Raw genomic sequence first — 10,765 nt, forward strand, 5'->3', positions numbered from 1 at the left:
ATTGTTAATAATATGTACCATTAATAATTCATATTTTTTTAATAAATGTATTGTTAATAAAAAAATTATGTATTGAAAATTTATGTTAATTTTTTGGATAAATTTATTTTTTACCTCATTTTGAGTTTCAATGGCGAAATAGTTAATTTGCCACAATTGTGCTAACTTTCTAAACGGAAGTTAACGGATTGGTGGACGGCATAAGTGTTTTGTCTACTCCAAATGTGTCTGTTTGTGGTGCGGCGCCGGAAAACGGTCTCAGTCTCGGACTATTTCCTTTACAATCAAATGTTGGTCGGCGTCCATGTCTGTTTGGATAAGCTGGAGAAAATTCCATCTGGTACAGCTGACCTCGCTTATTAGTATTTGCGTCTTGTCCTTTATTATTTAACTAACTTGTTTCCACTAGTACATTTGACCTTGACCTTGACCTTTCAGCCAACTGGGTTTGAGCTTGATCATTAATATGTCGGCAACTGTTTCTTCTACTGCATCGACAAGTTTTATTCTCTATAGAATTTCTCTTTCCCGGCAAAAACATTTTAATTCAAATTCTCAAGTAAAAGCAGTAACATTACTAATATTCGAATCCGACCAACTATGTACAAATATATAAAATGAAAATGAATCGACTTATTAATTACTTCATTTGACTGGTAATTCTTTTTAAGAGTAATACAAGATAATTCGAGCCCCCGTTCATGGATGGAGGAGAGAATCGTACGTGCGTGATGATAAAATCTCTCTTCTGATCAGCTACGTCGAAGTAGTCATGACTCATGATCGTTATATAAAATTATTCTCCCGCTGCTTGCTGCTACTCTACCTATCCCATTAATTCCACGGTGGTCTTAATTTGCAACATTAATTTGGCGGCTTAAACTTACTCCTTTGTTCGGGTTCTGAATAATTCTTTGCAATGTAATCTGATAATGGGAAATTAAGCTTTGCTTTAAGTCCCCTGAACTCAATGGCTGCCCTATCGTAAGCCCTAGCAGCTGCCTCATCCGTATCAAACGTGCCAAGCCACACACGTACAGCCCGCCGAGGGTCCCGAATCTCAGCTGCCCATCTGCCGCATTGCCTCTGTCTAATTCCCCTGTACTTGTTCTTCTTCTTCTTCTTCTTCTTCTTCTTCTCGTTTTTCATGATCACTTCATTTTCATTACTCGTGCCTGGGGTTGGGGTTGTACAATATTCTTCGCTGGGCGGGAAAAGGTTGCAGCCGAGGCAGCCGTTGATTTCGCATACCTGACACGTTACAGCATCTGGGAGGGTCAGCATCGCCATTGTGCAGGACACTTGCTCATTCTCTTCCATCCCTTTACCATTTGAAGAAAAGGACAATGTAGCAGCTTGATGTTCATCAATGGCAATAATGTGGCCTGTGATTACGTGCTTCAAAGTCGACACCATGACATTGTGTTCTTCTTCACGGTTCACAAGTGCTTTCAGCTGGGAGCTTCTAGAGGAATTTTCCATATCTTAAAAGCTTGAGATCGGGTAGAAATAGAAAGTATACAATCGACTTGGCTTTTTTGGGGCCGGGGATGTGGGGGAGAGCGGGAGAGATTTATAGAGGAGCCCGGAGCCAGAGTCCATGTGGCTGCCGGCTGTTACGCATTTTAGACACGGATCACAACACCAAGCGTTGTACGAGGAAATATCAGTAATGGAAAAGTGGGCCACAAAACCGGCAGCCCATTTTAGATTTTTAGTCAAATATATATATATATATATTTTTTTTTAAAAAAAAAAAAAAACATGGGAGCTTTTAACAGCCTTCAAAATTCTAACATATTTAAAATATCGAACAAGTTCTGATTGCAACTGATAGTTTACTGCAAAGTGTTGCATGACCAATAGAACAAGTACATAATATTTTGAATTAACAATCTCTCTCCGATAATGATTGTTCTTGTGAGAGTGAATGAAATATCAAAGATCCGTGTTCGCAAATCCGCAAAATTAAAAAATAAATAAATAAAAAATCTTAACCGATTTTAACCTTTTTTTTTTTTTGGTTAAAAATTTGTGTGGTGCTGAGACCACTGGGGATCGGTATTCCACTTCCATTTTTGCGCGACACATGGAGGTTGAATTTTACTTTTATTTAAAAAATAGAAAGAAAAAAAAAAGCTTTATCACACATTTGATCTATTCCGTATAGACAGCATTTTAGAAAAATCCTAATACTTAAAATTAAAATGTTTGACGATGAAGTTAAGAGTTGATAATTCAATCAGAAGTCCAATTGATATGTTGTATTTACAATTTTTATGTTGATGTAGAGGTTCAATCTTTATTAATCTAAAAGTATAAATAACATGTAAATAATACAATTTTTACTAACCGACATGCTGCACAATCTTTAATATGCATTTGGCACAGGTATGGCAATATACAAGCATACAACTATGAGAATTATGTATGGAATATAAAATTTAGTATTTTTCAGAATGAGAGACTGATTTCCAATACCCTTCAAAATTAGTCTCATATTATCCATTCCCAAAATAGAGTAGGTCCACCATTTTGACTCAGATTTTCATTCTTATTTTGTAAAATAAAAGCGGTCAATAATTTTGATTTTCCAATTCAGAAAGCAAACGCACCATTAGAATATCACATTATTTGGTCATTACGGTGGTCCAACCCATAAAATTATTGGTTGGATAAAATATTTATAGGCTTACATAATTATTTTCATCGAATAATGTTACACTTAAAAGTTTCATTTTAACTAATGTGATATTATTATAAATTGTCGTGTGTAAATAATTATTTACTTATTTATTATATCACACAAGATAATCTTTATGAGGATAACATCTATGTCAAGAAGGAATGCAAAATTTGTATCCCTACTTGTAGATATAATATTTATTACCTCTTTTCAAATATAAGCCACGAGTTGTTTTATTTCCTTAGCAAAATTGGCACGTGAAATTTTGTAAACCCATTGCAGATGGAAAAAAGAAAAAACGGAAAGAAGACGTGAAGTCCAGGGCCAGACCAGAACAAGTCAGGGCGCAGGGAACATTGAAGTTAAAGGATACGAGGGCACCAAATCCAATGTGCGCGGACGCGCCGCACCATAACACTTGGTCATTTAGAGGATGTGAACATGGGATTTGGGATGAGCGCAATCCCAAGTCGCCAAAATTCTTAGCGAGAAAATAAATGGGCCATCGAGTTGTCAAGCCAGTGATAGGTGGTCCACCACAGAACAGACAAACAAATGCAGCCTTTTAAGCAATACCTGTGCTCGTTACTTCCTTTCACCAGCTTGCATTTTCTCGTACGGGGTACCAATTGAAATCGAGTTTTGCTTTTCTCGACTCTTGACCGCTTCCTCTGCTCCGCCCAAATATTCTTGTTCCTTGTATTTGTCACGTTGGTTTTCTACATTCATCCATAAGTTGAGCCCCAATCCATTTCTGAACTTGGTTTTTGCAGCCGTTGTATTGTATCCTGGTTTTTTCCCCTCATTTCGGTGCTTATGATAAATCCCAAACTTGTTCTAGGAGCATAAGTTTGATTAATATTACTTGCACCAAGAGGAAGAGGGCAAGTATTTGAAGAATGTCTTGTTACACAAAAACGGTCTTCCATTAACGTGTAAGCAATTATAATACTGATGGGGAATAAATCTCAAAATATCATTTTTTTAAAAAAAACAAACAACACTTTCAAATTATAATCACATGTTAAAAATAAATGTCATTCAAACATCTGCATCTAGACTAATTCAGATTTCTTTTAAATTTAGACTTATTTAAATTTCAAATAAAAACACTGTAATAGAAGAGTTGTGAAACCATTACATGGGAAATTTTTTTAAAAATATATTGATTATAATTAAGCAAATTGTTATAAAAGGTTTAATTGAAGATATTTTGCATCCAACTTTTGTTTAAGGAAGGCGATTATGCTAAAGCTGTACAATTATGTAAATATTCCAGTATAAAACTATAATCAGATACTTCTCTTCAATCCATTTTTTAAATTTTAATGACGTTGCTAAGAATTTTCCAGTCTCTTTTTGAAAAATATTGCAGCTCATCAACTCGAGGCAGGCGACACTTGCATTTTTCACGGTAAATCATTCGGTCGGCCTATCTTGACGACTCATCTAATATTCTATCAGCAGTTTGTTATTTCTTTGTTTCAGTCACTCTCCCGCATTGTCATGGAACTTTTGCCTCACATTTTCTGAGCCTTAATATATCATCCCGTCCAGTATTGATATTCTTTCAGCCCCCATTTCATCAAAATCAAGTCAATCCGGCCAGCCAAAATTATACAATGCTTCCACATATTTCCCAGTATACTTGTTTGTCCAAAGTTTAACCTGAGTAGGTTTCTTCAGTCGAAACGGCAGTTCCACTGAATCAGCAGACCTTAATTAGATTAGTCAACTATTCAAACCTTCATATCACGGCATCCTTTTTTCCATAAACAATGTTGGCAATAGGACACTATGTTTGAACTGCTCGATATTGCCTGCTTTACTGGCAGGAATATCACTAAGGAAATTTTATGCTCGATTTACTTGATGAACTTCATGACAAAAGCCCATTGATATCCATCTCCCACTAGACTAAAACCAGGTATCTTTTTCAATCTCCCACTAGACTAAAACCGGGTACCTTTTTCAATCTGCTTCTTTTCATGCAAGACCTTACTCTATAGGCATCTTCCCACCTTCCCGCTGATGCGTAGATATTGTGAAGCATCACATATGATCCTGGATTTTCAGGGTCCATTTCAAAGAGCATCCCGCTAATTATCTCACCAAGTTCAACATTGCCATGGATTCTACAAGCACCTAGTAAAGATTCAAGAATGCTGACTGAGGGTTTGCATGGAAGTTTCTTGACAAATATGAAAGCCTCATTCAAGTGACCAGTTCTCCCAAGAAGGTCCACCATGCATGCATAGTGCTCCATTTTTTGTGATATCCCGTGTTCTACCATAGATTTGAACACCATCTTGCTTTGCTCAACTAAACCTGCATGACTGCAAGCTGATAGGACACCTAAATAGGTTATTTCATTAGGTCGCACCCCTGATAGTTGCATCTGCTTGAAAAGCTCAAGTGCAGCCTCACCATCTCCGTACAGTCCATACCCATTAATCATCACACTCCAAGAGAAAGCATCCTTATAAATCAAACTTCCAAATAGCTTTCGTGCCATGGAAATGTTTCCACATCTCACATATGAATCCATCAGGGCATTGCTGACAGCCACATGCTTATCCAAACCCTTGCGTATCACAAAAGCCATCAATGAATGGGTCAGATTCAGGCTATTTATTAGAACACCGGCTGAAATTATGCTTAGAACTGTTACATTATCAGGTTCCAACCCTGCGCCAAGCAGTTCAGTGAAGAAGGCAACTGCTTGTTTGGCCTTGTTTGTTTGGACATAAACAGATATAATTGCATTCCACAAAGAAATTTCCCTCTTATCCCCCATTTGAAAAAGTAAGAGACATAACCTTGTATTTTCAAATCTAGCATACATGAATATGAGACACGTTAGGAAAGCAGCTTCTTGAATGATTCCTGCTCTAAGTGCAAAAGCATGGACAGCTTTACCCTGCACCTGGGTGCGGCATACAGGCAACAAATTTAGAAAGGTTATGTGGTTTGGCCTCTGACCCTCATTAATCATTTGTGCAAACAAAACTAAAACATCATTGTGTGAGTTTTGAAACCGATACCCAGTTATTAAAGCATTCCAAGATACCAGACTTCTCTCATGCATGAGTTCAAAGAGTAACCTCCCGTCATTAGTACTTCCACAATTACAATACATCGTAATAAGTGCGTTCAGAAAAGTAACATCTGCCACACACCCAGTTTTGATAGCATAGCCATGAATAACCATTCCTTGCTTTATATTGCCGTTCTTATTCAAATTAGGGAGAAAGCTTATCAGGGTGACCATGTCAAGCTCTACTCCCTCTTTCTGCATCCTCTGAAGAAGGATAACTGCTTCGTCCACTGCTCCATTTTGTACACACCTAGATATTAAAGTATTCCATGATACAGAACTTCTAGTAGACATTCTGTGAAATAGTGTAAAAGCATAGGAGAATTGACCACCATCAGAATAGAACATGAGGAGTGCATTTAAAACATCAAGGTTTGAGACTATACCCTTCCTTAGACTAAATGCATGAGCAGATTTACCAAGTAAAACATCATCTAGTTTGGAGCAACCTGAAAGGACGCTAATAATAGAAACTGCATCTGGGTTGAGCCCTGCAAACTGCATTTGACGAAATACAGCTAAACTTGCATCCCAAAACCTATTACGCACATATGCAGACATCATTGCATTCCAAGATAGAAGATTTCTATTGGGGATCTGATCAAATAAGAACTTTGCAGAATCAATATTTCCAAGCTTGGCGTACATTGATAAGAGGGCTGTCAATACAGAGGGCTGATTTCCTAACCCATTCTTTATGACGCAAGCAGTAAGGGATTCACCACAATGAAAGCTACAATAGTTCTCGCATGAGGGAATAATGGACACAAAAGTGACCAAATCAGGCTGCATTTCAGCTCGAATCATTTGCCTGAATATCTCAAAAGCTTCAAAGAACTTCTTGCTTTGTGTATAAGCAGATATCATAGCATTCCAAACACTGGCATTTTTTTCCAGCAGAGAATCAAACAATTTTCTAGCAGTAGGTAAATCCAAATCACCAGCATACATAGAAATCAAAGCAGGCACCAAAAAATCATCAAATAAATACCCAGATTTGATAGAAAATCCATGAAGAGATTTCCCAAAACAGAAATGCCCCAAACGTGTGCACACAGGAATTACACTTGAGAAAGTGCTGACATTAGGCTTAAAACCGACGGTTAAAATCCGTCTAAAAGTCTCCAATGCTTCCTGATCAAGCCCATTGAAAGAGTAACCAGCCATCAAAGTATTACATGAAACCAAGTCTGCTAGGGGTATTTGATCGAACAGTAGACGTGCAGTCAGCATCTCGCCTTTCTTTGCATAAAAATCAACTAGGGCAGTCTGAATAACAAGATTCTGATGGTACCCAGTTCTGAAAATAACACAATGAATCTCTCGCCCGATTCTCAAATCACTTAAAGAAGAACACGCCTTGATCAAAAAAGGAAAGGTGAAATCATCAGAAGGACAACCAGAAAGTCGACATTTGATATAGACATGCAGCAAATCTGCATGTAGCCCACAATTAGAAAGACCCCTGATCATCAAATTTTGCAGGAACACACATGGTTTTTTTATTATTGGGAATGAAGATAGAGCTATATCTGGAGCACCTAAACGGAAACAAGACTTGAAAAATTCTCCGAGCAGAAGGAGATTGTCTCCCTCTTGCATAAGACCATGCACGATAAGAAGTGATTTCAAAGGCTTCAAGTGTTCGAAGCGCAAGCGCTGGCAGTGGCAGTGCCTTAAGATTTTTGTTATGGATTTTGAGTTTGAGATACGAGTTGTATAGATCAAGAAACGCACGAACTTCTGAATGTAAGGAGGAGAGACAGCACGCCATCTTTGAAGAGATGACACACTGAAACCGATACCGTTCATCGCTTTCGCTTGTTCTCACACTATCACTGTCTTTGTCAGTCAGTTTTATGTATGCTTCCGGCCATCGCTCGCTTCGTTCGGCTATGCCTACCATTATCAATCTAACATGTTGCCAAATAATCTGGATTGAATTTGACAGACAGTTTACCCTTCTTTTTTCAGCGAGGCTTTATTTATTTTCTGCTCACACTCGTTTTATTTCGTTTTATGGGTCGTCACACAAAACTTTGATCTACAGTAATTACAAGACGGTAACAATAACAAATAAAATGTAAACCCGATACTGAGACGAGCTCATACATTCTGGCAACAAGTATAAAGCAAATGGGTTTTGATTATCAAGATCCGACAAACGTTTTTGGCAAATCAAGTTCTCTCACAAATATTTTACTGCTCGACGATTTGATCTCCATCCAATCTTATTTGGCTGCTCTGCAACTGGTTTCGGCATTGCCATTTTTACCGTCAATTTTGGTTTGAAATCATGCCAACTATTTCATGAATTCAGTGACGTACAAGACTGGCAATCATGCACGAACATATGCATATTTGATTTAACAGGATCTCGAAGCATTCCCATATATATACCTTAGACCTACACAGATCAATTAAATAACAAAAGACAGCTACATATTAAATAAATTTGCAAGCATAAAATTTAGCCAAAACAATGAACCATCACTTATCAATCCATGATTATTTTCCTTTCAACTTGGCACAAAGTATATACTACAGCTACCATGCATCAACAACCCTTCTTCATCCTTATGGATCTCTAGTACCCGAATGTGGTCCTCTTCATCATACGGATAAACTCATCAGCGTTTACTTCTCCATCATCTACATATTTCATAAAATTTCAGGCAATTGATAAGCATGATACGATCATAAGAAAACAAGACAAAATAATTATATACTTCATAATTCAAGCTATTAACAATAGAAGAAGGGTGGGTGGGGGAGCAGGTAGTGGCATAATCACAATCTCCTCTACACACAGTTTGTCCTGTTATGTAGCATGTTACTTAAATTTTACGTTAGTGGCTGAATTATGCTGTGCCAGCACTGATCAGAAATCCATGACGATATGAATAAAGGTGGCAGGCCTCAGTAAGAGATCATATTAAACTATTAAATGTCCATGCCTGCTTCAAGTCAAAGGAGGCTTGCTCTATTTTTCATACTTTAGCCTTTCCAACAAGATTCAACAAGGGAGTATCACATTCCATATTATTACAATCATCAGATTTAACATGACAACTTTTGAAAGCTAAAATCAGGTCATTGAACAATTGTCAAAATCATAGTTCTCAAAAGAGGAATTTGAGATCGTCAGTTTGCACAGGGTATTATGATAGAGAGGGCATTTGACAGATTAAAGAAAATTTGAACTGCATATTTGGTTTGATATCAGAAGCAAAATAAATCCCAGGGCAGCAAGTCATATAGAATAAAGTTGTACCCAGAAAGTTATAACAGTATCAGATCCCAAATAAGAGGTTAACTTACGATCTCTGTCTGCTTCCTCTACCATCTCATGAATCTCTCGGTCAGTGAAGTTTACACCCAGCTCCCTCGCAATACGCTTAATATCTCCAGCTGATATCTTTCCCTACATACAAAGGAAATAAGAATCAAGCACCAAATTGCAAAGTACATCCCCAAGGTCCAAATAAAGAAACTCACATTGTTATCTTGGTCAATGATATGGAATGCTTTCATGAGCTCTTCCTTAGAATCCCTTTCTCCAATCTTAGCCGTCATCATATGTTCAAATTCATCTAAATCAATGGCACCACTTCCATCCTTGTCGACATCTGCAATCATTTGATTGATTTGCTGCAATGACACAGAAGATCAGGCAGTTAGGCTGCAGAAGGAATTATTCTACAATTGTACATACAAGAACAATTCCATGCTGGGAAAATCAGAAAAAAGAATAACTTGACAAATGGTGAGTTGGACCATTAAATATATTATGGCAAGAAGTTACCTCTTCGGTCATCTCAAAACCAAGGGCCCTGCCATGAGAAAATTTTAGTTTCAATATTTCATCACTGGTTAGCTTAAGTATTCTTTTCATGTATAATTTGATATCCATACCTCATAGCGACATTCAGCTCTTTGGCATCAATAGTGCCTAAAAAGAACAGCAGAAATAACAACTTAATAAAATAGATAAACGTATCCAAGAAAAACATCAAAAAAATAGATGATTTCAGTACCTGAGCCATCGGTGTCAAAAAGTTCAAATGCTTCCTTAATCTCTTGCTTCTTCTGTTGTGATAGCCCATGATGACGTCCTCTGATTTTATCTTTCCTAGAAACCCCTTTATAAAGACTAGCCTGCCATGGTCATTACAAATTCATTTAAATGCATCATCATACAATTTGGAAGTTACACAGAAAAAAAACTTTATCAGCTTTTAACAGAAACAAAAATAAGTGATAAGAACAACACATTAATTATGTAATGATCCAAGTTTCAAAGAGTTCTCAAAAACTAACTCCGTATATTCTATGGTCCTCCGCAAATAGCATGATGCACTCATATGATAGAACATAATGCTTTCCTAACACGCTATAATAGCTATAGATCTCAGCAGGGGATGCCAGACATCAGCTGCGCTCACAGTGAAACAATTCTCAGGCAATTAAAGCATTATTCAAAAGGGTCAGGACACGATACAAAACCAAGTTTTACTGCCTTTGATGACCAACTAGTTAGATGTAACTTTCATCAGCTATCAGGGAGAGAAATATTCTGTCAAATTTTTATTTATTTAAAAGAAAAAAAATGCATACCCTTTTGAACAAGCAAACGGACTCTAAGCTCTCCTGGGTCATGATTCAAAAGCAAAAAGACACCCCTTAAAATATTTCGAATTAAGGTTTCAACCTTGTTGAAGATCATAATTTATAGAATTGTGCTAAATGTTGTTTAAAAATTAAAAAAAAAATTACCAAGATTGCGAAAAAAAAAATCAAAAATCATTCCACCAAATTGTCATCTAATACATAATTACAAGGAAATAGTACACGACGTAAAGAACAAATAACAAGGGATAAAAACGCACCATTGCCTTTGCCCTGGTCGATTAGATCGCAAAGCGTTTCAAAAAAAGACCGCAAAGTAAAGGAAAGGAAAAGAAAGACACTGTATTTTATTT

At 37.0% G+C, this 10,765-nt stretch overlaps 3 protein-coding genes across 4 annotated transcripts; all 3 read right to left on the bottom strand.

Moving 5' to 3' along the window:
• Positions 1 to 864: 864 nt before the first annotated feature.
• On the bottom strand, positions 865 to 1,482 carry LOC107178612 (ethylene-responsive transcription factor ERF109-like). Its single transcript, XM_015533990.3, has one exon. The coding sequence runs from the start codon at positions 1,480 to 1,482 to the stop codon at positions 865 to 867; it is 618 nt and encodes a 205-aa protein (XP_015389476.2).
• A 2,485-nt stretch (positions 1,483 to 3,967) lies between these two features.
• Positions 3,968 to 7,977, bottom strand: LOC107178704 (pentatricopeptide repeat-containing protein At5g39350-like). Its single transcript, XM_052444979.1, has 2 exons — positions 4,653 to 7,977; positions 3,968 to 4,617 (listed from the first exon to the last, which is right to left on the bottom strand). The coding sequence occupies exons 1-2, from the start codon at positions 7,593 to 7,595 to the stop codon at positions 4,552 to 4,554; spliced, it is 3,009 nt and encodes a 1,002-aa protein (XP_052300939.1). The 5' UTR covers positions 7,596 to 7,977; the 3' UTR covers positions 3,968 to 4,551.
• Positions 7,978 to 8,122: 145 nt separating this feature from the next.
• On the bottom strand, positions 8,123 to 10,765 carry LOC102623879 (caltractin). Of its 2 annotated transcripts, none has more exons than XM_006466547.4 (7): positions 10,673 to 10,765; positions 9,821 to 9,941; positions 9,699 to 9,735; positions 9,589 to 9,616; positions 9,282 to 9,434; positions 9,105 to 9,207; positions 8,123 to 8,435 (listed from the first exon to the last, which is right to left on the bottom strand). In XM_006466547.4, exons 1-7 carry the CDS (start codon positions 10,673 to 10,675, stop codon positions 8,371 to 8,373), a joined length of 510 nt encoding a protein of 169 aa, XP_006466610.1. In that variant the 5' UTR covers positions 10,676 to 10,765; the 3' UTR covers positions 8,123 to 8,370. The 2 variants fall into 2 exon arrangements, with proteins under 2 accessions (XP_006466610.1, XP_024949082.1); XM_025093314.2 differs by lacking the exon at positions 10,673 to 10,765 and adding an exon at positions 10,401 to 10,457.

The sequence above is a fragment of the Citrus sinensis genome, chromosome 7, assembly GCF_022201045.2.
Source record: "Citrus sinensis cultivar Valencia sweet orange chromosome 7, DVS_A1.0, whole genome shotgun sequence".
Classification (NCBI taxonomy): domain Eukaryota; kingdom Viridiplantae; phylum Streptophyta; class Magnoliopsida; order Sapindales; family Rutaceae; genus Citrus; species Citrus sinensis.

What these genes read in the sequence shown, in the direction of transcription:
- LOC107178612 (XM_015533990.3), bottom strand. Translation starts at nt 1,482, where the DNA reads ATGGAAAATTCCTCTAGAAGCTCCCAGCTGAAAGCACTTGTGAACCGT.
- LOC107178704 (XM_052444979.1), bottom strand. Translation starts at nt 7,595, where the DNA reads ATGAACGGTATCGGTTTCAGTGTGTCATCTCTTCAAAGATGGCGTGCT. An exon ending in AAAGAAGCAGATTGAAAAAG is followed by an intron (nt 4,618 to 4,652) that starts GTACCCGGTTTT and finishes AGATTGAAAAAG; the next exon opens with ATACCTGGTTTTAGTCTAGT.
- LOC102623879 (XM_025093314.2), bottom strand. Translation starts at nt 10,442, where the DNA reads ATGACCCAGGAGAGCTTAGAGTCCGTTTGCTTGTTCAAAAGG. An exon ending in CCGTTTGCTTGTTCAAAAGG is followed by an intron (nt 9,942 to 10,400) that starts GTATGCATTTTT and finishes TGACCATGGCAG; the next exon opens with GCTAGTCTTTATAAAGGGGT. An exon ending in TTTTGACACCGATGGCTCAG is followed by an intron (nt 9,736 to 9,820) that starts GTACTGAAATCA and finishes TGTTCTTTTTAG; the next exon opens with GCACTATTGATGCCAAAGAG.